The sequence below is a fragment of the Nycticebus coucang genome, chromosome 3 (genome assembly GCF_027406575.1).
Source record: "Nycticebus coucang isolate mNycCou1 chromosome 3, mNycCou1.pri, whole genome shotgun sequence".
In the NCBI taxonomy this organism is placed as follows: domain Eukaryota; kingdom Metazoa; phylum Chordata; class Mammalia; order Primates; family Lorisidae; genus Nycticebus; species Nycticebus coucang.
In genome coordinates this window covers 71996966-72021477 of record NC_069782.1, presented here as the reverse complement: position 1 = coordinate 72021477, position 24512 = coordinate 71996966, and the positions used below count along the sequence as shown (strand labels likewise).

At 48.7% G+C, this 24512-nt stretch overlaps 2 protein-coding genes across 6 annotated transcripts in view; one reads left to right on the top strand and one right to left on the bottom strand.

Moving 5' to 3' along the window:
• Positions 1 to 7956, bottom strand: part of PGPEP1 (pyroglutamyl-peptidase I) — a 39964-nt gene extending 32008 nt beyond the window's left edge. For 2 of the 4 annotated variants that reach the window (XM_053582371.1, XM_053582372.1), the window contains exons 1-2: positions 7828 to 7950; positions 6218 to 6270 (exon numbers count right to left, since the gene is read on the bottom strand). In XM_053582371.1, coding sequence (XP_053438346.1) covers positions 6218 to 6270; positions 7828 to 7861 — 87 coding nt within the window. In that variant the 5' untranslated portion in view covers positions 7862 to 7950. Of the gene's footprint in view, positions 1 to 6217; positions 6271 to 7017; positions 7160 to 7827 lie in introns of those variants that run through there. The other 2 variants (XM_053582368.1, XM_053582369.1) reach the window with 2 other exon arrangements.
• LSM4 (LSM4 homolog, U6 small nuclear RNA and mRNA degradation associated) overlaps positions 7589 to 24512 on the top strand; it is a 31463-nt gene continuing 14539 nt past the window's right edge. The window contains exons 1-3 of one of the 2 annotated variants that reach the window (XM_053582379.1): positions 7589 to 7689; positions 8252 to 8358; positions 12663 to 12747. In XM_053582379.1, the coding sequence (XP_053438354.1) occupies positions 12679 to 12747 (69 nt within the window). In that variant the 5' untranslated portion in view covers positions 7589 to 7689; positions 8252 to 8358; positions 12663 to 12678. Of the gene's footprint in view, positions 7690 to 8251; positions 8359 to 12662; positions 12748 to 21269; positions 21408 to 24512 lie in introns of those variants that run through there. The other variant, XM_053582380.1, reaches the window with a different exon arrangement.

The window sequence follows — 24512 nt, the reverse complement described above, 5'->3', positions numbered from 1 at the left end:
ATCTCCAGCCATGGGGCACAAGGTCAATAGTCTACTAGGGGGCGGCGCCTATGGCTCAAGGAGTAGGGCGCCAGCCCCATATACCGGAGGTGGGAGGTTCAAACCCAGCCCCGACCAAAAAAGAAAAAAAATAATAGTCTACTAGGATTATTCTTGCCTCTAAATTCTCTGAATTCTATCAACCATAACTCTGCTTTTTCTTCCCTTCTTGTCCTCCCCATGCTTGAAAATTTCCTGCCCCCAGTCTTTTGGCCATGGCCCTGCAGACCTTTCTGGAGAAAATACACTGACAGAACAGGAATTTAAAACATCTATCTTTCAGGTTGAGGACTTGAAAGAATCAGAATTTCAGATGGGAAGTTATCTGAAATAACTTCAGATTATTCGGATTATTGCTGCCCCTGGGCCTGGCTACCCACAAGCATAGCTGGCCCAGGTGAGTCAATCTGGTGGTACCAACTCTGTGGACAAAGGGACCTTAGTAACCAATTCAAGAAACTTTCTGGGTGGCGCCTGTGGCTCAGTCGGTAAGGCGCCAGCCCCATACACCGAGGGTGGCGGGTTCAAACCGGCCCCGGCTGAACTGCAAACCAAAAAATAGCTGGGTGTTGTGGTGGGCGCCTGTAGTCACAGCTATTCCGGAGGCTGAGGCAAGAGAATTGCTTAAGCCCAGGAGTTGGAGGTTGCTGTGAGCTGTGTGATGCCATGGCACTCTACCGAGGGCGATAAAGTGAGACTCTGTCTCTACAAAAAAAAAAAAAAAGAAACTTTCTATGGGGCAGTAACCTGCCAAGTCTCTATGACATGTGATATATTAAGGTGGGATGCGGCTGACACCCAGCTTGGAGCAACAGATCCTCCCTAAGGACCCTCTCTGTGCCCCTCTTCTTTCAATCGGAAAAACAAGTGATGTATGCTGAGTGGGCAATGCCAGGGCTGTCCCCACCAGGAGATACTTTCTAAGCATTTGGGACAGCCACCCACCCACACAGATTATTTTATTTTTTTAGAGACAGGGTCTCACCCTGTCACGCAGGCTGGAAAGCAGTGGCACGATCAGAGTTTACTGCAGCCTCAAACTCCTGGATTCAAGCAATCCTCCTGCCTCGGTCTCCCCAGTGAGTGGAATGACAGCTGTGACATTGCGGCTGGCTCCACATCAATTCTTAGTGATAGAAAATGAACTGGCGGGCGGCGCCTGTGGCTCAAGGAGTAGGGCGCCGGTCCCATATGCTGGAGGTGGTGGGTTCAAACCCAGCCCCGACCAAAAAAAAAAAAAAGAAAATGAACTGGCAATTCTGGAAAGACACGGGGTGAGTCATCATCTTGTCCTAACCTTTGAGACTTCTGGGTCCCCACCTTTTCTCTGTCTCTCTCCCCATAAGTGGGGGGGAAATCTAAACTAAAAAAACTATCTGGGAGTGGTGCCTCACACATAATCCCAGAGATGTGGGAGGCTGAGGTGGGAGTATGTCTTAAGGCCAAGAGTTTGAGATGAGCCTGGGCAATATAGGAGACCCCGTTTTTACAAAGAGAACTTAAATATTAGCCAGGCATGGTGGTGTGTGCTTTTATTCCCATTTACTCAGGAGGGTGGGGCAGGAGAATCAGTTGAGCCTGGGAGGCTACAGTGAACTATGAGGGGACCACTGCACTCTAGCCTGGGCAACTGAGCAAGACCTTGTCTCAAAAGAAAAAAAAAAAAAAAGAGGACCTCCTCCCCCAAAAGATAAAATCACTATCAATCACACACACACACAGCTACTTAGAAGCAGGCCTGCTCCTTAAATGTTAGTTACAAACCTGGGAGCCCCCAAAACACCTGTCCATGGAAGATGGGGTAACTCTGTGGTTTGTGCATCCTATGGAATGACAGACAGGAGGGAAAAGAATAGCTGTCCCCTGCACCAATGGTGGCTGAGCCAAAGCAGCAGACACATGGGGGACCCAGAGTTTGTACCATCTGGCTCATACCCAGCATAAGACCAGGCACAGCTCATCTGTGGAAGCCCAGGATAGTGGCTGCCTCTGGGGCAGGATGGGAAGTGATGGGCACCAGGTAGTGTTCTGGAAATGTACTATATCTCAAACAAGATATTAATGGCACAGGCATACAAACTTTTCGCTGAAGTGATGGGTTAACTTAAGGTCCATAACATGTTGCTTTACGTAAATTATTTGCAAATAATTTGCTTTATGCAAATTATTCCTCAGTTTTAAAGAGGGTAACAGGGTGGGGTGGGGGACACCCATAAAGTTCATCTGGAGCTATGAGGAAGGATGTAACAGGTACTCTGGCTAAATTCTTTGCCTCTGAAGATGTTCTTTTTCAAGAGAGCTGGACAGAGTGAGTATTGGGGAGACAGGGAACCCCTAAGTCCCACTAGATTTTGCAGTTAGCACAGCTGGTCTTGCCTGTGGCCCCTGAGCACATACCATGAAAGAAACAGGGCTCAGGCCTCAGATGCCACATTGTCTATGCCCCATCTACCTGACAAGACCCCGCAGTGCAGCCACATCTGACCGATTCCCTTGACCCCACAACAAAGACCCTCTTTGTTCCCTGGTAATATCCTTAGCAGGTCTGTCTAGACTCACTGCAGCAGTAATTGTCCCGTGATGTCTCCACATTCTGTGACCTGGCTCCTCCTCACCCTGCCTGGGCAGGGGACACACGAGATACCCTGAGCCCAGGGGCTCCAGAGCCCTAGACACCCACCTGAGTCTCCTCAGGAGAGAAAGAAATGCAGCCACCTTCCCAGCCTACCACCCAAGATCTGGGGGCGAAAGGACACACGAAAGATGTGATGCCTCCTACAAGGCTGCTGGGGGCAGCCACCATCCTGGGGAAAGGCGAAAGGGGGCTTTCCCCTTCTGTCCCTTGACACAACTCCCATCTCCTGAATGTGGCTGGTGGGAAACAGTTCCCTCTATGCCTGGGCATGGGTTTACCCAGGGCATAAAGAAGGAAGATGAGAAGAGAGAGACAGAGACAGGGAGACAGAAAGAGAGCCAGGTGAAGTGAAAGAGATATGGAGATGGAGAGAGAGGGGGAAAGAGGGGGGGAGAGACCCAGATAATAAGGGAGGTAGGGAAGGAGGGAGGGGAGGAGGAAGAGAGGGGAAGAGAAAGGGAGAGAGAGGAGAAGAGAGAGGAGGAGAGAGAGGGGAGACAGAGTGAGAAACAGAGAGAGGGAGAGAGTGGGGAGAGGGAGAGAGGGACAGAGGGACAGAGGGAAGGAGCAGTGAATGGGTCCCTGTGGGAGAAGGAGTAGTTCCTTCTACAGATGTGAACACTTGAGTTTCTGAAAAATTGGCAGTGGGAGGAAGCAACTGCGGCTCACCCCATAGAACAAAACACACATCTTCAGGTAGAAGTGACAGACACTCAGTGTTGCCTATGACTGTCTCTGAATTATACCAAGAATACCCCAAGACATATTTTTTGCCTCTTAAAAAGATGTCACATCGGTGGCGCCTGTGGCTCAGTTGGTTGGGCACCGGCCCCATATACCAAGGGTGGCGGGTTCGGGCCTGCTCGGCTGAACTGCAACCGGAAAAAAAAAAAAAAAAAATAGCCGGGCGTTGTGGCGGGCGCCTGTAGTCCCAGCTACTCGGGAGGCTGAGGCAAGAGAATCGCGTAAGCCCAGGAGTTGGAGGTTGCTGTGAGCTGTGTGAGGCCACGGCACTCTACTGAGGGCCATAAAGTGAGACTCTGTCACAATAAAAAGATGTCACATCTAGAGGTGACATCTTTTTAAGAGGCAAATCTGATCTTATCCAAAGAAACAAGGAAGAACCAACGGCAGCTCTGGGCAACTCCATGGTGGCTTGCATAGATGCTAAGCTGCACAGACACTGCTAAACCCAAACACCAACTCACTGCGTGACTCCATCTTTGCCAAGTTTTAAAACAGACAAAACTCACCTAAGTGGGCTCAGTACCTGTAGCCCAGTGGTTAGTGCACTGGCCACATGCACCAGGGCTGGTGGTGGGTTCGAACCTGGCCAGGGCCTGCTAACAAGACAATTAAAAAAAAAAAAAAAAAGCTGAGTGTTGTGGCGGGTGCCTGTAGTCCCAGCTACTTGGGAAGTTGAGGCAAGGGAATAACTTAAACCCAAGAGTTTGAGGCTGCTGTTAGCTGTGATGCCATGGCACTCTACCGAGGGTGACAAAATGAAACTCTGTCTCAAAAAACAAACAAACAAAAAAAACTCACCGAAGTGGCAAAAGGTCAGCATAGAGGCTGACTTCTTAGGGGACGGTAACTGGGAAGGACCTTCCAGGAACTTCTGTGAATGAATCAAGAAGAACTAGCACATGTTTGAGATCTTGATCCAGAACTTGGGGATACACCGACATAAAACTTCATTGATTACACAGACAGATATGCTCAGTACATAAAAAGCTGGACTCCAAGTATTTTTTTTTTCTTAAAAAGGGAAACAGAGGGCCGAAAATGGTGACTCATGTAATCCTAGCATTCTGGGAGACCAAGGAGGTTGAATCGTCTGAGATCAGGAGTTCGAGGCCAGCCCGAGCAAGAGTGAGACTCCATCTCTACTAAAAATAGAAAAACTGAGGCAAGAGGCTCATTTGAGCCCAGGAATTGGAGGTTGCTGTGAGCTATGATGCCACAGCACTCTACCAAGGGTGACAAAGTGACACTCTATGGGTGACAAAGTGACACTCTATCTCAAAAAAAAGGGGGGGAAACAGAGCTCAGAAGGTTGGCATCTTTTTTAGCTGGGGAATGATGGAGAAACCTCTCTCCTCTGAAGTTTATTTTACAAACTTCAGGAAGAAAGTCAAGAGACAAGGACTAAGTAGAAGAGATATTTCCCCCCAGCCACAGAATGAAAAGCTGCCATCTCCACCATCAGAGTGAGCCCCAAAGCTCTGAGGGATTTCCAAAGATTGTTTAATTGATTTTTCTTCCATTTAGATGCAGATCACAGTGTCTGGGGCCCAGGAATTCAGACACTTGGCTTTGTGTCCACTCAGCCCCGTGAAGGCTCCTGTCTGAAACTCGCACAAAGCCAGACACACAAGTCTTCAGAAACACGCTGTTCCTTTTTGTCTGGGCTCCAGGGAGCAGTGCACAGGCAGGGCCCCGGACACGCTCCCATCTGCAGGGTCTTGAGACCCCAGCCCTCCGTCCTGCTTGCAAAAGGGGTGGATAAAAATAAGGGAAGGAGCTAAGACTTTGAGATCTGAGTGATAAAAAAGGTGGGGCACAGGGAGAAGGCCATCTGGAAATTGCCACATAGAGGTTCAAGTTGGATTTTTATCTAAATCCAGGACTCTGGAGTGGAAAGCGGGTATATTTTAAATCAGGCAGCTAATGGCCTAGGATTAACATGAATTTAGCTCTGGTCTCTGCAGATCTGATTTATATAAGAAGAAAACATTCCCCTTTCTCTCTGCTCATTGTTCCCAGTCTGGACCTCCAAATGCCCCATCTGGTAAAGAAACTAGGAAAAGCTTTGCAGACTGACATTCTGCTCACAACACCAAGAGAAACAACCCTGCTCCACCCCCAATATGCAAATTTTTCCTCCCCCAGCTGTCTGGAGGTGACAATGAGGGTCACTGCACCACCTCCCACAAGGTTAAGACACCTCTCCCACAAATATTCCTGCCTTGTTCCTCCCAAACTGGGAAGCACCTGCCTAAAACACATGGAGAAATCTCACGTTGGTCATTTGGGAACTAACCTGAGTCACAGTTTGTCTTTAAATAAATGGAAAAGATTTTCGATAAAAAGGAGAAAGATCCCTCCTTTGGATGATTCCCAAGTTAAAGTAGGAGCCAGTCCCACTGAAGCAACTATCTGTGTCCTAGAAATGCAACATTTATATCCACTCCCAGGTGCTCCCAGTCCCAGATCTGTAGCCACTAGTCAAGGCATGGGGTACATCAGAAGCAATGATACTCCTGTTTTCAGCCTGTTTGACCTCAAAAAAATCCCTTTATCACTCCTCCAGGCCTCAGTTTCCTCATCTGTAAAGTGGGCACATGAATGACTGCACTTACTACACAAGAGTTATTGGGAGAGTGCAAAGTGCCAGGCTGCAAACAAGTTCACAATGAATGTAAGCCAGAAGACATGTACATCAGACATAAATGTTTCATAAGAGGAGACTCCTTGGTGCCATAATTTTCTGGGGGGGAGCCCAGCTTCAAGTCTGATTCCTACCCTCCAGATCTAAGTTACCTGAACTGCAATCCAACTGGCATTCACAGTGTGTTCCCCAAAAGGACCAAACCCTGAAAAAAACAGTAAAAGCAACATGTTATTGCATAGTAGTCCTTCCTGGGCTGCCCCAATCCAGGCCACTAACTCCAACCTGGGAGAAGCAGCAGAGAACTTCCAGGAGCAGCTGCCACCTGCAAGAATGTTGGAGACCTGATTCTTTTCCCTCAGACAAGGCTGGCCTGTTTCTTTCTCGATTTCATACACTACCCTTGGGCCAATCCATAATTATTTTATTGCTGTCTTTATGTGGGGCCTCTGCCCCAACTCTAGAGAGTTGTAGGTGCTCCATGAATCACCACTGAATGAGGAGCAACCCTCAGGGATGTATATGGGTCCATCCCAGGCCAGGCTGTCCAGATACCAGCCCACTGCTCTCCTACCTGCCAGCACAAACTACAAGCCCCCTTTCCATACCAAGACAGTCGCCTGGAAAGATATGCCAATGATCTGCCTGGCATTCAGCCTCACAGCATCCTCTTTTAGGCAAGGGTGTTTCCTGGACCCAATCTGAGGCACAGAGAGGTAAAGCCAGCTGCCCAAGATCACAAAAAGAAGGTGGAAGAGCTGAAACTCAAACCCAGACCTGGAAAGTCCATGGTGTTGGCTTCCCTCTTCTAATCACTGAGTCACACTGCTTAACAGTCAACTGCATGGAGATGGTGAAGATGTAATGAGCGCAAAAAGCACTGGTATAATAAATAACCAGAGAGAGGTAGGCGACAGAGGGGCAGTGATCCCCTCCCCTCAATTATACACACCTGCTAGGCAGGTGAGACTGGCTTCTTCCATCTCTTCCCAGGAATTCCAGCTCTTACTTCCCTTCCACAGCACCAAACACCTGTTTGAACCTTGGCTGGATTTCCTACTCCAGATAGCAGGTCAAAATGACCCCCTACTCTGAGGCCCCAGCGGAAGTTGACATGCCACGTGGCACCTAGGCGGAGTCTCAGGGAGGAGGAACAGTTGGTTTCGGGAGAGTCAGTGACAGCGGGGGCCGGGCTCACCAATAAACAGCCCAGGCACAAAAGGTTTCGGCTAAGACAGTCCCTGGGACAGCCGGGAGAGCGGGCCAGCGCTAGAAGTCCCCGGACCCCCACCAGCTCCGCCTCGAAAGAACAGCCTCCCGTTAGCTCAGGGCGCCGGGAGCAGTGGCTGGGAGGTTCATTTGTCACCGGGACACTTACTGCCCGCAAATCGGCCTTTGTCCCCTGGGGCGTGGGGAGGGTGGGGGACAGGCCCGACATCGAGAAGGGCAAGGAGGCGGAGTCTGGCTAACCCCTGGTCAGAGTAGGTAGGTGCCTGAGGGTCACTGTCCTCACTTGGGGAAGGAAGGAAGCCAGAGGGGTATCGCTTGGGTGCCCCACGCCCGTGCCTGTCTCGTCTTCCGATCGTGGGGCCACCAAGGAGGAGCTGTCTTCTCCACTTTCTAGGTAGCGGTACTGCGCTGGGCTCCCGCAGGCTATGACATTCTCGGAAACCGGGGGCTACTTCTAGCACCTGCTCCGCCCGGCCCGCCCCCGCCCCCGGCCGCTGCCCCTGCAGCCGCCATTGGCACTCAGCCCGCGTACCCGTCACCACCACCGCCTTCCTGGGCTGCTCCATGGCAGGATCCGGCTGCGCCTCCGACCCGCTCGGGTTCGGACTGGCGTGTCAGCTGCCTCAGCTACGGCCATCCGGCTCCCGCACTGCCCCGCCCCGGCCCCGCCCATGTTCCCCGCCCAAGGCCGGCCGCTCGGCGTGCGCGCCCCCGGCCCGAGGCGCAGCGTGCGCGCCCGCGCCCCGCCCCCTGGCGCTGAGTCCTGGAGTACCCTGTCTGCTCTGTGCTCTGCCTCAGTTTTCTCAACCAGCTCCACGTAGGGTATTTCCTCCTGTACCCCACGCCCTGAGCCAGGCGTTAGGGGGCAGGAGGATGAGCCGGTCATTTATTCCATAACTATTCATAAATCTCACATTCACTGAGATTTATTTCTACCCTTTTTTTTTTGGAGACAGGGTTCTGCTCTGGAGTGTACTGATGGGATCATAGTTTACTGCAGCCTCGAAGTCTAATTGCATGAAGATGGAATAAGAAAATGAGATGGATCCACTGGGGGATAAGGGTAGGATACTATCACCCTGTAAGGACAAGAGGGAGCCGTAGGCTGGTCTGGAACTCCTGGGTTCAAGCGATCCTCTTGCCTTGGCCTCCCAAGTTACTGGGACTACAGGCGCCCTCCACAACACCCGGCTAGTTTTTCTACTTTTAGCAGAGACAAGGTCTCACTCTTGCTCAGGCTGGTCTGGAACTCCTGAGCTCAAGCAATCCATCGGTCTCAGCCTCCCAGAGTGCTAGGATTACAGGCATTAGCCACCGCCCCTGGCTGATTCCTCCATTTTCTCTGACTTAGAGATTAGAACTCCCAGAGCAGGAGGTATTTGTTTGTTACTCCCACATCCCAGTGCTCAGCATATCCCCTGGGCACATAGTAGGTTCGCTGCCAACATTCATCAGAGGCCAGAATTCCTTCAAAACAACCAGACAAACAAAGTTGAATTTTGGTCTGTGTCCTCAGAGACAAGGTTGGACCTCGGACTTAGGTTGCTGACATCTCATTCCAAGCAGCCTTGGCCCATTTGTCAAGGTGGTGTGGAAGGAATGTCTCCACCCCCAACCCCCAGAGCCCAGGGCAGAGTTCTCTGGACTGCCCCAAGTTCTGTTTTCAGATGCAGGCCTAAGGTCACGCACTCAGAGGCTATTTTGGTCTTTGGCAGCTTCAGGTAAAATTCAGAAAATCTGAGAGTCAGCTTGAGCTGGCTGTGGGAGCCAGACCCAAGCCAAGTGGGAGACAGGAACCAACTAAAACGTTCATCCAAAGTAAGGTTTTATAACCCAACTATATACTATGTGCCTGGTGCAGAGTAGATGCATTGCTACAAGTTGGAAATTTCCCCTTTTGCACTGGAAGAAAAGGAGGGGGACAACAACACCCAGAGTTGGCAGTGATTAGAAGAGCCTGTGTAATGCTCTACTGCCTTGAGTGACTGATGGTAAAGACTAATGTTCACTGGTAGCCCTGACCATGCACCTATTCTGTTCTAAACACTTCACTTGTGTATTCCTTTTTAACCTCACAAAACTTGGAAGGAGGGGCTCTTTTTAAATTTTATTTGTTTTCTTATTTATTTTGAGACAGAGTCTACTCTATGTCATCCAGGCTAGTCTCAAACTCATGGGCTCAAGCGATCCTCCTTCCTCAGCCTCTCCAGTACCTGGGACTATAGGTGCCACCTCCCCCAGATTAGAAGGACTATTTTTAACTCAATTTGCAAAGTGAGGAGACTGAAGCAGAGAGCAGCTAAGACATTTGCTCTAGGTCACACAAAAGTGGGGCTGGGATTTGGAGAAGGAAGTAAATCATACTTCCAGAAGGCACATCCTTAGAGGAGGACAGTCCCACTGAGGCTGCCAAGATATAAATACAGGGATATTCTGCAACAGTGTAACCAGCACTGCAAGGGAGCAGGGTTATATGAACTGCAGGAGTGGAGTCAAGGGCAGAATGGACCACTGTAAAAAAATGAAAAACTGGGCACTGTGGCACAGGCCTATAATCCCAGCTAATCTGGAAACTGAAGGGGGAAGATCACTTAAACCCCAAGTCCAGCCCAGATAACATAGTGAAACCCCATCTCTAAAAAAGTAAATAAATAAATAAATAAATAAATGGAAGATGGATACTTTGAAAAGTGTAATTTCTAGTACAATAAAGTGTTGCAGCCCCTGTGGAAAAGTTTGACAGTTCTGTTAGAAATTAAACATAAGGGGGATTGGTGTGCTCCCACTTAATGGGCACAACATAAGGGTATATGACACACCTCTTGGGTTCGGGACACAATTACAAAACAGACTCTACCTAACAAATGCAAACATTGTAACCTAGTTGTTTGTACTCTCACATTAACTTGAAATTAAAAAAAAAAGAAAGAGGCTTTGTTCCTGTAGCTCAGCGGCTAATGTGCCAGCCACATACACTGGAGCTGGTGGGTTATGGGCGGCGCCTGTGGCTCAAGGAGTAGGGCGCCGGTCCCAGATGCCGGAGGTGACGGGTTTAAACCCAGCCCCGGCCAAAAACCACACACACACACACAAAAAAAGAATCCAGCCTGGGCCTGCCAAACAGCAATGACAGCTACAACCAAAAAATAGCCTGGTGTTGTGGCGGGCACCTGTAGTCCCAGCTACTTGGGAGGCTGAGGCAAGAGAATCACGTAAGCCCAAGAGTTGGAGTTTCTATGAGCTATGATGCCACGGCATTCTACCAAGGGTGACAAAGTGAGACTCTATCTCAAAATAAAAAGAAAGAGGCTCAGCGCCTGTGGCTCAAGCAGCTAAGGCACCAGCCACATACGCCTGAGCTGGTGGGTTCAAATCCAGCCTGGGCCTGCCAAACAACAATGACGGCTGCAACCAAAAAATAGCTGGGTGTTGTGGCAGGCATCTGTAGTCCTAGCTACTTGGGAGGCGGAGGCAGGAGAATCGCTTGAGGCCAGGAGTTGGAAGTTGCTGTGAGCTGTGATGCCACAACACTCTACCCAGGGCAACAGCTTGAGGCTCTGTCTCAAAAAAATAAAAAAAGAAAGAAAGAAATTCAACATAGAGTTATATAGGACCCAGCAATTCCACTCCTAGGTATATGCTTTTAAGAATAGAAAACATACTTGAATACTTGTACATAGATGTTCATGACAGCACTATTTACAATAGCCAATAGTTTGGGAAAAAAATATCTGGTAATGAATAGTTAAGCAAGTTGTGGCGTAGTCATTTTGTAGCATATTACTCAGCTGTAAAAAGGAACAAAGCACAGACACCTGCTACAACAGGGATAAACCTTAACAACATGAGGCTGAGGGAAAGACTCCGGACACAAAAAGCCACATACATATGATTCCATTTGTGTGAACAGGTAAATCCTTAGTGGCAGATTAATTAATGGCTGCCTGGGACTAGGGGAAGTGGAATGGGAAGTGACTGTTAATGGGGCACCACTTCTTTTGTGGGGATGAAAATGCTCTAAATCGAGATAGAGGTGATAGTTTTGCAGCATCATAAATGCATTTAATGCCACTGAATTGTACACATTAAAATGGTTTAAATGGGGGGCTGGGCATGGGAGAGTTTAAGCCCAGCCAGGCAATAAAATAAAACCCCATCTCTACAGATAATTTTTTTCTTTTATTTTCATATTTTTTTTCTTCTTTTTGGTTTTGTCAAGTCAGGCTATTTTTTGTTTTTGAGACAAAATCTCACTATGTCACCTTCGGTAGAGTGCTGTGGCATCACAGCTCACAGAAACCTCCAACTCCTGGGCTTAGGTGATTCTCTTGCCTCAGCCTCCTGAGTAGCTGGGACTACAGGCGCCCACTACAACACCCAGCTATTTTTTTGTTGCAGTTTCGCCGGGGCCAGGTTTGAACCTGCCACCCTCTGTATATGGGGCCGGCGCCCTACGACGCACTGAGCCACAGGAGCTATTCCAAATAATAATTTTTTAAAAGTTAGCTAAGCTTTGTGGCACATGTCTGTACTCTCAGCTGCTCCAGGCCTGAGACAGGAGGATTGAGCCCAGGACTTCAAGGTTATTATGAGCTATGATGATACCATTGCATTCCAGCCTGGATGACAAAGTGAGACTCTGTCTCTAAAGTAACATAAAATTTACCATCTTAACCCATTTGTAAGTGCATGGTTCAGTGCAATTAAGTACAGTCATGCTGTTGTACAACCATCACACCATCCATCTCCAGAACTTGTTCATCTTCCCAAACAAAAACTCTGTCCTTGTTAAACACTAACTCCTCATTGCCCCCTCCTCCAAACCCCTGGAACTCACCGTTCTACTTTCTGTCTGTATGATTTTGACTACTCTAGGGACCTCATATAAGTGGAATCATTCAATGTTTACCTTTTGCAACTGGCTGATTTCACTTAGCAGAACGTTCTCAAGGTTCATTGGTGTTTGAGCATGTGTCAGAATTTCCTTCCTTTTTAAGGCTGAATAATATTCCATTGTATGGATAAGACCACATTTTGTTTGTTCATTCAGCCATTGACAGATGCTTGGGTTACTTTTCCCTTTTAACAATATTGCTGCTCTAAAACACACCACTTTCCATTCTTTTGGCCACTAGAATTTTGTAACTTTTTATTTTGAAATAGTTTAAGACTGATACACAGTTGCAAAATGACTACAGACTTTTCATAGTCTTTTTTTTTTTTTCACGAACCCTTCACTCCTCTTCCCCCAGCAAAACGTTTTATCCTATTAAACCACTATCAAACCCAGGAAACTGACTTTGGTACGTGGCTGGTGCCCTACTCACTGAGCTACAGGTGCTGAGCCTATTTCTGCATCTTTCTTAGGAGGAGGGCAGTGAGTATGGTGTTTCCCTGTAGCTGGCCTGGGTTCAAATTCTGCCTGGATTTTGATGCACTTGTGTGCCCTCAGGTGAGTTTTCTCCTCCACTTCTGAGCCTCAGTTTCCTCATCTGTAAAATGAGGATGAAAGAACGCTGGGGCCCCAGTGGCAAAGTCTAAAATTACTACTATTAGCATAGATAATGTTACACAGACTGTCTTCATAGGGAATCTTTGTTGTTATAGTTGTTTTTAATGGAATGGGCCTGTGTGTTTGCATATAGAAAAATAGGCATGATGTTTGTGTAGTCAATCAGCAAACCCATAGTATATTTAGCCCATTCTACATACCCTCCACCCCCCATGCAGCTTCCTAATACTCCTAACAGGTGTCATGGCTTATGTCAGTTCATCCAGTCTGCTACATGGTATAACAAAACACCATAGTCTGGGTAGTTTATAAACAATAGAAATTTATTGCTCACAGTTCTAGAAGCTGGGAAATAAAAGATCAATGCACTGGCAGATTAGGTGTCTGATAGAGGCCTTTTCTTCACAGATCGCCCTTTACAGATCCCCCTCCCCCGCCTTCCCTTTTCTTCCTCTCTCTCTCTCTTTTCTTCTCAGCACAGAGTATTTCAAAGCTGGAGGAGTACAGTTAGATGATCCTCCAGCCTCAACCTCCTGAGTAGCTGGCACTACAGGCAAGTATTATCATGCTTAACTAGTTTCTTAAAACTTTTTTTAGGGGGCTGGGTGCAGTGGCTCATGCCTGTAAAGTAATCCTAGCACTCTGGGAGGCCAAGGCAGGTAGATTGCTTGAGCTCAGAGGTTTGAGACCAGCCTGAGCAAGAGCGAGACTCTGTCTCTATTAAAAATAGAAAAACTATAATTAAGAAAATGCCATGAAGGCTGTTAACCAGTTTGGTGAAAATATTTCAGACTGTATATGGAACCAGCACATTGTACCTCATGATTGCATTGTTGTACACAGTTATGATTTAATAAAAAAAAAATAGAAAAACTGAGGCAAAAGAATCGCTTGAGCCCAAGAATTGGAGGTTGCTGTGAGCTACAATGCCTCAGCACTCTACCCAGGGTGACAGCTTGAGACTCTGTCTCAAACAAACAAACAAACAAACCATATTTTAGGCCAGGTGTGGTGGCTAACACCTATAATCTTAGCACTCTGAGAGGCTGAGGCAGAAGGCTCCCTTGAGCTCAGGAGTTCAAGACCAGCCTGAGCAAGAGGGAGACCCGTGTCTGTACTAAAAATAGAAAAATTTGCCAGGCATTGTGGTGGGCACCTGTTAGTCCCAGCTACTTGGGAAGCTGAAGCAAGAAGATCACTTGAACTCAGGAATTTGAGGTTGCTATGAGCTAGGCTGATGCCACAACACTCTAGTCTGGGCAACAGAGCAAGAAAGAGGGTTTCCCTAGAGACTTTGTTGCCCAGCCTGGCCTCAAATTCCTGGCCTTAAGTCATTCTTCCTTTTCAGTCTCCCCTGTAGTTGGGACTACTGTGAGCCACCACAGGATGTATAGATGGCACTTTCTATGTGTCCTCACCTGAGAGAAGGGAAACACGACCACTTCAAGCTCTTTTATAAAAACACTCATCCCCTGGCTCTGTGCCCATTGCTCAGTGGTTAGGGCACTGGCCACATACACCAGGGCTGGTGGGTTCGAACCTGGCTCCAGCCTGCCAAATGACAATGACAACTACAACAACAACAAAAAAATACCCAGGCATTGTGGCAGGCACCACAGGTGCCTGATAGAGGCACCACAGGTCCCAGATACTTGGGAGGCTGAGGCAAGAGAGTCTCTTAAGCCCAAGAGTTTGAGGTTGCTGTGAGCTGTGACGCCACGGTACTCTATCCAGGGTGACTCTATCTCAAAAAAAAAAAAAAAAAAGGAGAACACTCATCCCATTCATGAGGGTAGAACCCTCATGACTTAATTTCCCAAAAGGCCTTATATCTTTTTTTTTTTTCGAGACACAGTCTCACTATGTCACCCCTGGTAGAGTGCCATGGTGCATGTGGCCAGTGCCCTAACCAGTGAGCTACAGGTTCTGAGCCAAGGCCTTGTATCTTAATAGTATCATATTGGGGATTAAGTTTTAATATATGATATTGGGGCCAGGCACGGTGGTTCACAGCTGTAATTCCAGAACTTTGGAAGGCCAAGGTGGGAAGATGGCTTGAGGCCAGGAGTGCCATCTTGGGCAACAAAATATATCAACAGTTAGTCAGGCACAGTGACAGGTGTGCTTCTTGGGAGGCTGAGGTGGGAGGATACCTTGAATCTAGGAATTTGAAGCAGAAGTGAGCTATGATTGTGCCACTGCACTCCAGCCTGGTGGCAAAGCAAGACCCTGTCTCTAAACAAACAAAACCCAAACAACTATATGAGTTTAAGGAGACACAAACATTTAGACTATAGCACTGCATAATGTCATGTTTATTCATGTGATTGTACAACTCCCACTTGGATCTCACTCTGCATTGAGAGCTTCAGGAAGGCAGGGATTAGGTTGAATTGACCTCTGCTTTAGCAAACAATGGACATGCAATAAAAATGTGCCAGATAGGCTTGGCGCCTGTAGCTCAAGTGGCTAAGGCGCCAGTCACATATACCAGAGCTGGCCAGTTTGTATCCAGCCCAGGCCTGCCAAACAACAATGACAGCTACAACCAAAAAATAGCCGGGCATTGTGGCAGATGCCTGTATCCCAGCTACCTGGGAGGCTAAGGTAAGAGAATCGCTTAAGCCCAGGAGTTGGAGGTTGCTGTGAGCTGTGATGCCACAATACCTACCCAGGGCGACAGCTTGAGGCTCTGTCTCAAAAAAAGAAAAAGAAGTGCTAGATATAGCAAAATCCACTGAGGTGGAAGCTAACTCATAAAAGAAGCTGTGTTTTTCTCTGGCCTCTTAACCTGGATAGCACTGAAAGGTTTAGGGAGCCTCTGGGACCTAGGAACCACCCTTAACCATGGCCACAGAGACTCAGATCCTACCCCTGAGAACACAGATCTTCTCTGGGCATTGTCACCTGCTGCCAGGTGTGGCTTTGGAAGTACAGGAGACACGTAGCTCACAGGGTCCACATGGCTCCCTCTTGGAGTTCTATCTTTTCGGCTCTGTGTGAACAAACCAAGCGCAGTTTGGGAACTGCAGAGGCTTGTGGCCAAGGTGACAGGGGGATGTCTGGGCATATGTTAGGATTTAAAATATTTTTTCAGGGCCAGGCGAGGTGGCTCATGCCTGTAATCCTAGCACTCTGGGAGGCCAAGGCAAGTGATTGCTTGAGCTCATGAATTCAAGACCAGCCTGAGCAAGAGTGAGATCCCATCTCTAAAAAGTAGCTGGGTGTTGCGGTGGGCACCTGTGGTCCCAGCTACTTGGGAGGCTGAGGCAAGAGGATTGCTTGAGCCCAAAAGTTTGCGGTTGCTGTGAGCTATGATGCTAAGGCACTCTACCCAGGGTGAAAAGTGAGACTCTGTCTCAAAAAAAAAAACAAAAAACCAAAAAACATACATACATACATTCTTTCAATGTGGTCAATTGGGTACCTCACAACTGTAATATCAGCACTTTAGGAAGCCGAGGCAGGAAGACTGCTTGAAACCAGGAGTTTGAGGCCAGCTGGGTTAGATTCTCCCAAAGAAGAATCTAACTGGCCTTGGCAAGCCCTTTAACCAATCACTATGGGCAGGGTCTTGGAGAACGCTGATGGCCACTCTCACATTGAAGACAAACAAAAACTGCAGTAACTACAGTTAGCCACATGAGGTCACCCAAGTAGAGGTTTGAATGACTACTATAGGAATTTGTCCACTAGGCAGAAGAATTTGTATGTAGAAAAGTCTGGAAATTGGTGAGGAGAGTGTGCTACCACCTAATGGGCACAATGCAGGGGTATATAGCATACCTCCGGGGTAAAGGCTTAACTACAACTTGGATTCTACCTAACAAATTCAAACAATGTAACCTAATTGTACCCTTCCATTAATATGAAATAATAAAAAAAAAAAAGTCTGGAAAAGTCAGAAAGGGGTGCCTGCAGAGTGCAGCTGTCTTCCTGTCAATGTTTATGATGAGTCCCACTGAATTTAAGCCGCACTGGGTGGCCCAGAGATACTGGTGAGATCTGAGATGTTTGTAGGACATTGATGAGACGCCAACAGCAATGTGCCAAGCAGTTAGAGGGATGAAGGTGCCCAGCCAAGACTTGTTTGCCAAGAGCAAAAGCTGCTTAATATTAACAAAAGAAAGTGGGTACAAGTGATGTCCCAGCATCAACATTGCAATGGAAGCAGAAAGACAGTTGCACCCTTGTGGGTCATCCCTGATTTTCCAGACTTTTCTAAAAAAAAAAAAAAAATTCAGGGGCGGCGCCTGTGGCTCAGCGGGTAGGGCGCCGGTCTCATATGCCGGAGGTGGTGGGTTCAAACCCAGCCCCGGCCAAATTAAAAAAAAAAAAAAAATTCAGGCCTGGATTCACACCGCCCTTCTCTTAGGGGAGTTTCCCACCTCTGTGGCAATGCCTCCTCATGGGAAGAAGATAGCAGGGATTATCTCCCATGCCACCTGGATGCATATTTCCTCAGCTTTTAATGTTGCACTCATGGCTTCCTCTTGTAAGATTCCCTGGCCTTTCTTGAACCACCAGAGCCCACTCTACCTGGTTGTGGAGCTGGCCTGAGAACTGGCCAGAAGGACTAGAGAATTCAGATCCTCTGAGAGTAGCCCTAAGCCAATGACAGATATAACTTGGAAGATGAGTGCTTCCATTCTCCTGCCCCGGGGGTGGAACCACTGTGAGGCACGTGCCCTGTGCTGTTTCATGAGATTCCCAGTGGGGCTGAGTACCATTTTCCCCTAGTGTTATCTCCTGGTTATTACCCCCTGCAGGACTCCTTCCCTCCTTTTCTTAGGTTTTCAGCCCCACAGTGGGCTTCCTGGGGTCATTTCCTGAATAAACTTCTTGCCCTTGAGTCCTCATCTCAGAGTCAGCTTCTGAGAGAGGAAGAAACCCCAACCTAAGACATGAATCCAACAGTCAGGTACCCTGAAGCTGGAGGTTGTTCTTGCTTGTTTTCTCATCTTGTAGATTCTGTGATGTTCAACATTTCCCCCCTAAATTCCTTTTTGCTCCAGTTGCCAGAGTTGCCTGGAGAAGTTGACTCCACAATCCTAATCCAGCCAAGTTCACCCTCACACTCCTGTGTCGGTCCCTGAGTGGACTTAATGTTCCCCAACTCAGTGTTTTTTCTCCTTGTTGCCATCTGCTGTTATTAGGATTCTTTCCATTTTGATAGAAAACTCAACTTGGGAGGCTGAGGTGCGTGCATTGCCTAAGCTCACAGGTTTGAGGCCAGCCTATGCAAGAGAGAGACCCTCGTCTCTAAAAATAGCAGGGCATTGTGATGGGCACCTGTAGTCCCAGCTACTCAGGAGGCTGAGGCGAGGATCACTTAAGACCAAGAGTTTGATGTTGCTGTGAGTTATGACACCATGGCACTCTACCACAGGTGACAAAGTGAGACTCTGTCTCAAAAAAAAAAAAAAGAAAGAAAGAAAAAAGAAAACTCAGATTGCCTCAAGTGATGAAGACTGCATGGCCATAGATCAGGGGCATGGCCATAGATCAGGGAAGGCTGGGATAAACTGGTTTCAGGCATGGCTACATGCCTCTTTTGTGCCTCTCTTCTGGGTGTTGCTTTTATTCTGTAAATCTCATGGAGGACAATTGTTGGTCCAGGGCTGCTGGATGCTCTGCACTTTATACGGGTTTTGTATTTGATCAGTCTTCATAGTAACCCTGGTTGGTAGAGATAAGGAATGTGCCTGAGCCTCTTAGCTCTTTCACAGCAGAATTGGGCACCCAGAATCCTCTCCCTTCACCGAGTCCTGGAGGGAAGATCTTAATATTCCTAAACCCTCTGGCTAGAGGTGGCTGGGCCTGTGGGTCCCTATCCTCTTCCACCTAGGTTTCTGAGGCCTGGTATGGGAGAATCTTTGAGAAATTGAGCATCAAGGATTTCCCAATTCAGCCCCAAGAGGCATAGGATCCTTTTATTTTTATTTATTTATTTATTTATTTTGAGACAGAGCCTCAAGCTGTCACCTTGGGTAGAGTGCCGTGGCATCACAGCTTACGGCAACCTCCAACTCATGGGCTCAAGCAATTCTCCTACCTCCGCCTCCCAAGTAGCTGGGACTACAGGCGCCCACCACAATGCCCGGCTATTTTCTGGTTGCAGCTGTCATTGTTGTTTGGCAGGCCTGGGCTGAATTCAAACCCACCAGCTCAGGTGTATGTGGCTGGTGCCTTAGCCGCTTGAGCCACAGGCACCAAGCCACATAGGGTCCTTTTAGCTGAAAGTTCCCTACCCTGGACTTGATATGAAAGGCTCTCAGACCAGTGCTTATACTCATGAGGCTAGGAGAAGGGCATTCACTGGACAAAGACCCCAATTGCTCATTTATAGGCCTGGAGGTCAAGGCATGTCAGAGGATGGAACCCTTGATCAGCATCAAGTTGTGCCTCTCTCAAGAATTTAGACTGTAGTCATGCTCATGAGTGTGTGAAAACACATGCTTGGTTACATTGGAAAAGTGAACTATTCAAATAAATGTCTATAAAAGGCATCACAGCTGGCTCGGAACCTGTAGCTCAGTGGCTAGGGCACCAGCCACATACACGGGAGCTGGTGGGTTCGAATCCAGCCCAGGGCTGCCAAACAACAATGAAAAAAAGGCACCACAGCTGATACTTGATGTGGTGGATTAAGTAGTATCCCCTAAAAAGATATGCCCAAGTCCTAACCTCCCAGTACCTGTGTATGAGACCTTAAATTGACATAAGTTCTTTGCAGGTGTATTTAAGGATTTTGAATGACATTATCCTGGATTTAGGGTGAGCCTACTAAGAGAAAGGTCATGTGAAAAGAGTCAGAGGAGGCTGGACATGGTGGCTGACAGTTGTAATCCTAGCACTCTGGGAGGCCAAGGTGGGTGAAGCACCTAAGAACAAAAAATAGCCATGGCTCAGCACTGGTAGCTCAGTGTTTAGGGTGCCAGCCACATACCCTGGGACTGGTAGGTTCGAACCTGGCCAGGGCCTGCTAAACAACAATGACAACTACAACCAAAAAGTAGCAAGGCATTGTGGTCAGCACCTGTAGTCCCAGCTACTCAGAGGCTGAGGCAAGAAAATCGCTTGAGCCCAAGAGTTTCAGGTTGTTGTGAGCTGTGACGCCACTGCACTCTACCCAGGGCGACGTAGTGAGACTCTGTCTAAAAAACAAAAAAAGAGAAAAGAAAAAGAAAGGGGGATGCCTGTGTCTCAGTGTGTAGGGTGCCGGCCCCATATACCAAGGGTAGCAGGTTTGAACCCGGCCCCAGCCAAACTGCAACAAAAAAAATAGCCAGGCGTTGTGGCAGCCGCCTGTAGTCCCAGCTACTCCGGAGGCTGAGGCAAGAGAATCGGCTAAGCCCAAGAGCTGGAGGTTGCCGTGAGCTGTGACGCCTCGGCACTCTACCGAGGGCGACAAAGTAAAACTCTGTCTCTAAAATAAATAAATAAAAATAAAAAAAATTTAAAAAGAAAGAAAAAAGAAAAAACAGCCAGGCATCGTGGCTCGTGCAGGTAGTCCCAGCTACTCAGGAGGCTGGAACAAGAGGAATGCTTGAGCCCAGGAATTTGAGGTTGCTATGAGCTATAATGATGCCACAGCACTCTACTCAGGGCAAGAGTGAGACTCTGTCTCAAAAAAAAAGAAAAGTCCTTAGAGAGGCATGGAACAGATTGTCCCTCAGAGTCTCCAGAGGGAGCCAACCCTACTGATACTCTGATTTTGATTTTTAACTTCTGGTCTCCTGAAAGGTAAGAAAACTAAGTTCTGTTGTTTTAAACCCTTCAGTTTGTGGCTATTTGTTACAGCAGCCTTAGAAAACTAATACATTTGCCTATTTATTTTGTTTACCGTCTCTTTGACAGACTCCCGAGCCTCAGAAGGGCTTGGAGAGTTTTCTATTTTGTTCCGTGAACAGAAGCAGCACATAGTATATAGGTCCACAATAAAGATCTGTTGCATGCCCATGTCTTAAGAATTTGTTATGTTCCAGGCGCTGTTTTAAGGGCTTTTACACAGTTTCGCTCATATCGTCAACCTTTTAGGGTACACTATTATGACAGGTTTTACACGGGGCAAATTGAGGAGCAGTGAGGATTCCAACCTACCAAAAGACGTGCCCTGGAAAATTACCAACCACAATAACAAGAATCAGAAGACTAGGAGCCAAATAACCACGAGGCCTTGGTTTTTCTCTCCGCCCTTTCTCCCTAATACAAACCGGAGGAATTAACCGGCTTCGACCACAAGAGTCCTGGAAAGTCTGGAAAGAACCAGGAAAGGAACTGCGCATGCGTCCTTACCCACGATGCATCCTGCCCTAACGCGTGCTCCCGCCCTCTTTTGCATTTCATACCGCGGCACTTTACGACTCTTTCCAGTGTTCCTTCATCAGGAACACGGCCCGCCCCTCCGCTCCTGCCCAGAAGGCCCCGCCCTACTCCGCGCGGTTTGGTTGTTGGTTCCTGGAGCCCCCCTCTGACTGGCTCGCGTCTCTGCCACTCATTTTTGGCCTAGTGGCGCGCAGAGCGGCGGCCACAGGCAGGAGCGTGAGCTGCGGCAGCGGCGGAAGTGGCCGGAGGCTTTGGTCCCCGCCGACATCATGGTGAGGGCAGTGCAACAGTGGGGTCTCACCAGGAGAAAGGGGCCAGCGCTAGGAGCTGGGGTGGCGCGGGGGAAACATGCAATCAGAGCCTTGAGTCCCGCCTCCGGGCGCGAGCTGGGGAAACTGAGGCCGAAGACAACAGGTGGCTTTACCGGGACGCCACACGTATAAATCATATATTATAACGGCCTAGCCTGCCTGCCTTAGTCTTCCCATTTTGCAAGCGAGGAAACTGACATAGAAAGGGAGGAAAGCTGCCAAACGCAGCAGAGCGTGTTTTCTGCAGTGAGGGGGCTCTGAGAACATCCGGCCCATAGCTTGATAAGCTGGGGCGCTGGAAAGTAGGGGTCTGGTCTGAAATCTAAAACTAAGCCGGGTTGGGGAATTTCAAGTCTTGCAAGGTGCTTAGAGTATTAGCAGCACAGCCTCCTAGACCTCTCGTTTACTGGCTGAAAAGCAGAACCAGAGAGGGGAGTTGTTTCTCCCTGGGTCACATAGCCTGTTGTTCTAGGGAAAGGGATTATTTCGAGCCAGGAGTGGACGAAGTTCATCTTCCCAGTATACAGAAGGAAAAATAGAGGCGTGGGCCCTTCTCTAGAGCCATGCCATTCACAGTTGTGGAAGTTCTGGGTCTGGATTGGGGGGGGTGCCAGTGTCCCCAGAAAATAGATAGAGAAACAGTTATTCAGAGATGGAAGCCTCCTGGCCCATCAGCATCCAGCCCTTCTGTTTTTAGGGAAAGAAACCAAGGCCCCTGGTGGGGAAGCAACTTCTAGACTCACTCTGAGGCAGAGGGCTCCGGAACCAGGAGGACTCCCAAGGGATACCTACAGGTTTCTCGTAGTTGAGAATTACTGAGGATTTAGTGCTAAATCCTGCAGGTTGGTGCAGGGATTCAGAGAAGAGCCTGTCCCTCTCTGCTGCAAACCAGGAGAGCAGAGTTGGCATGCTAAGATAGGTAGAACTGGAAGGATCCATCTCTGTGTCAAGCTTTGTGGAGACTGGTTTCATCCTCAGAATAGTCCAGTGTGTAGAACAGTGCCTGGGTGAAGTTTGGACTCATTCATTCAGCCTGTTCTTGTCTCCTGAACATCCAGAGTCCCTAAATCCTAGCTATCCAGAACATTCCTGGAGGAGTAGACAAGGCATGACAGGACACATTTCTAGTTTCTTGTGGTCAGAGCATACCAGAGGAGTGGCCTGGGTTTGCAGTGGGGGTGGGGTGTACTGGAAGGCTTCATGAGTTGGGAATCATTGTCTTCAATCCTTGATTGGTCTAGATCTGAGGACTAGATCCCAGATGCTTTAAGAAAACCAAGAGAAAGGAATTCTCTTTCCTGAATCTCTTGTAACTCCCAGGTCCAGATAGACCTGTCTCCTCCTGAACAGGCTGGCTGACCTCCCATCTCTGTTGGCACTTTGATGATTTTTAAGATTTTGAGGAACCACTTCTTCCTCTGCCCTTTTTCTCCTGCACAGTTTGGAGAAAGAGTATGGTCTAGGCCTTTGCATCCCTGGAGGGCCTTGGCCTGGGAGCTTGGCTGCTTCTTGTCTCAATGCCACTTCTAATCTGAGCCTCTTCTTTCCTTACCTGTGGGATGGGGCCCATATTCTGCCTGCCCCAAGTGCCTCCCTGGGTGGCATATGCATTTCTCTTGTGTGTTGATTCAGCAAATATTGACCAAGTCTCATGTGCCTGGCCCTGTGCTTGACAAGGGACAAAGTCCACACCCACCTTGAGTTTTCCAGTCTAGCCGGGGAGACAGGTAATAAATAAACAAGGTAATTAGAGACTGGCTACATCCTATAATGTAAACAAACAGCTATGCAGCAGAGGGTGGCCATTAAGAGGGCCTGGCCGAGGGAGGTGCGGTTTTAGCAGCCACCAGCAATGGGAAGGTCTCTGGGAAGGGCACCCCTGATGGAGGCAGTAGCAGGGCAAAGGTCAGGTGACAGGAATGGGTGTGTCAGCCAGTGTGGCTGGAGCCTCTCAGGCCTGGCCCTGGCTCACCTGGGAGGGTTGTGAGTGAGACTGAGGTGGTCCTTTCTGTCTTAGGTGTTTTATCTGTTGCTTTGTGGATGGGAAACTGCCAGTGGCAGCTGAGGTGGCTGTGGGTCCAGTCCTCCTGGACTGTGCTCCTCGTGTCTGGGACAAAGTAGTGGCCTGAAAGGGGCTGTCGTTGGTGTGGAAGGTGTGTCTGCTGGTTACCTGCTAACAGGACGTGTCAGCCTCTGGGCGGCTTTGACAGGGTTTTGCTCTGTATCCTTGGGCAGGTTCCTCCTGCTAGGGGTGCCCATGCCTCATCTGCAGAATGAATGGACTTAGACTCTGAGTCCATCTTCATTCTTGCCTTTAAGAGCTAGCCTGACCCCTGCCTCTGCTCTGGCAATGTGGAAACATGGCCAAGGTGTCTCCTGCCTTTGGGTCCAGATTCCCATTGTGGACATTCGGAGAAAAACCCATGGTTTCGGCACAGTAAATGGCGACCGAGGCCTGGGCCTCTTGTGCCATTTTAGGTTCAGTGCATTTGGGCCCTCCTGCATTCTAAACAAGAAAGTAGGAGCCTGCAGGTTGGGCCCCGCCTGCCCACTGCTTCCTGCTGCCTTTTAGAGCAGCCCACCTTTTACCGCGTGGCCCCTTCGCCTCCTTATCTGGCCTTTCCAGGAAGCCAGTGCAGGAAGTGGACTTGGGCCTGGCTTCCTGCCGTCACTGACCTCCCCATCTGTTGTCAGGATGAGCCTATGGGACGCAGGATTCCCTCCCCAGTCCCTTCCTTTTATGGGGAAGACACTCCCTGGGGGGTGAGGGCCACTTCCAGACTACTTAGAGGCCTTTAGGTTCACGGCCCCTAGAGAAGCAGCTACCCTATGGATTGGTGGGGGGAACCAGGACTCCCTTGAAAAGGCTTCTGGGGTAAGGGCCAACTGGAATTCCAAAGTCGCCAGGTGGGGCAAAGCCTCCTTGTTGGGGCAGTTTCTTGTCTTCAGGGCCCCTTCATGCTGGAATCTTTCTCATGGAAATTCTGGAATGGTTGTGATGTTGGACCCTGGACCCATGCACTGCCACCTGAGTCACCCTTCTTTCCTGAAACCCAAGGCAGCCCC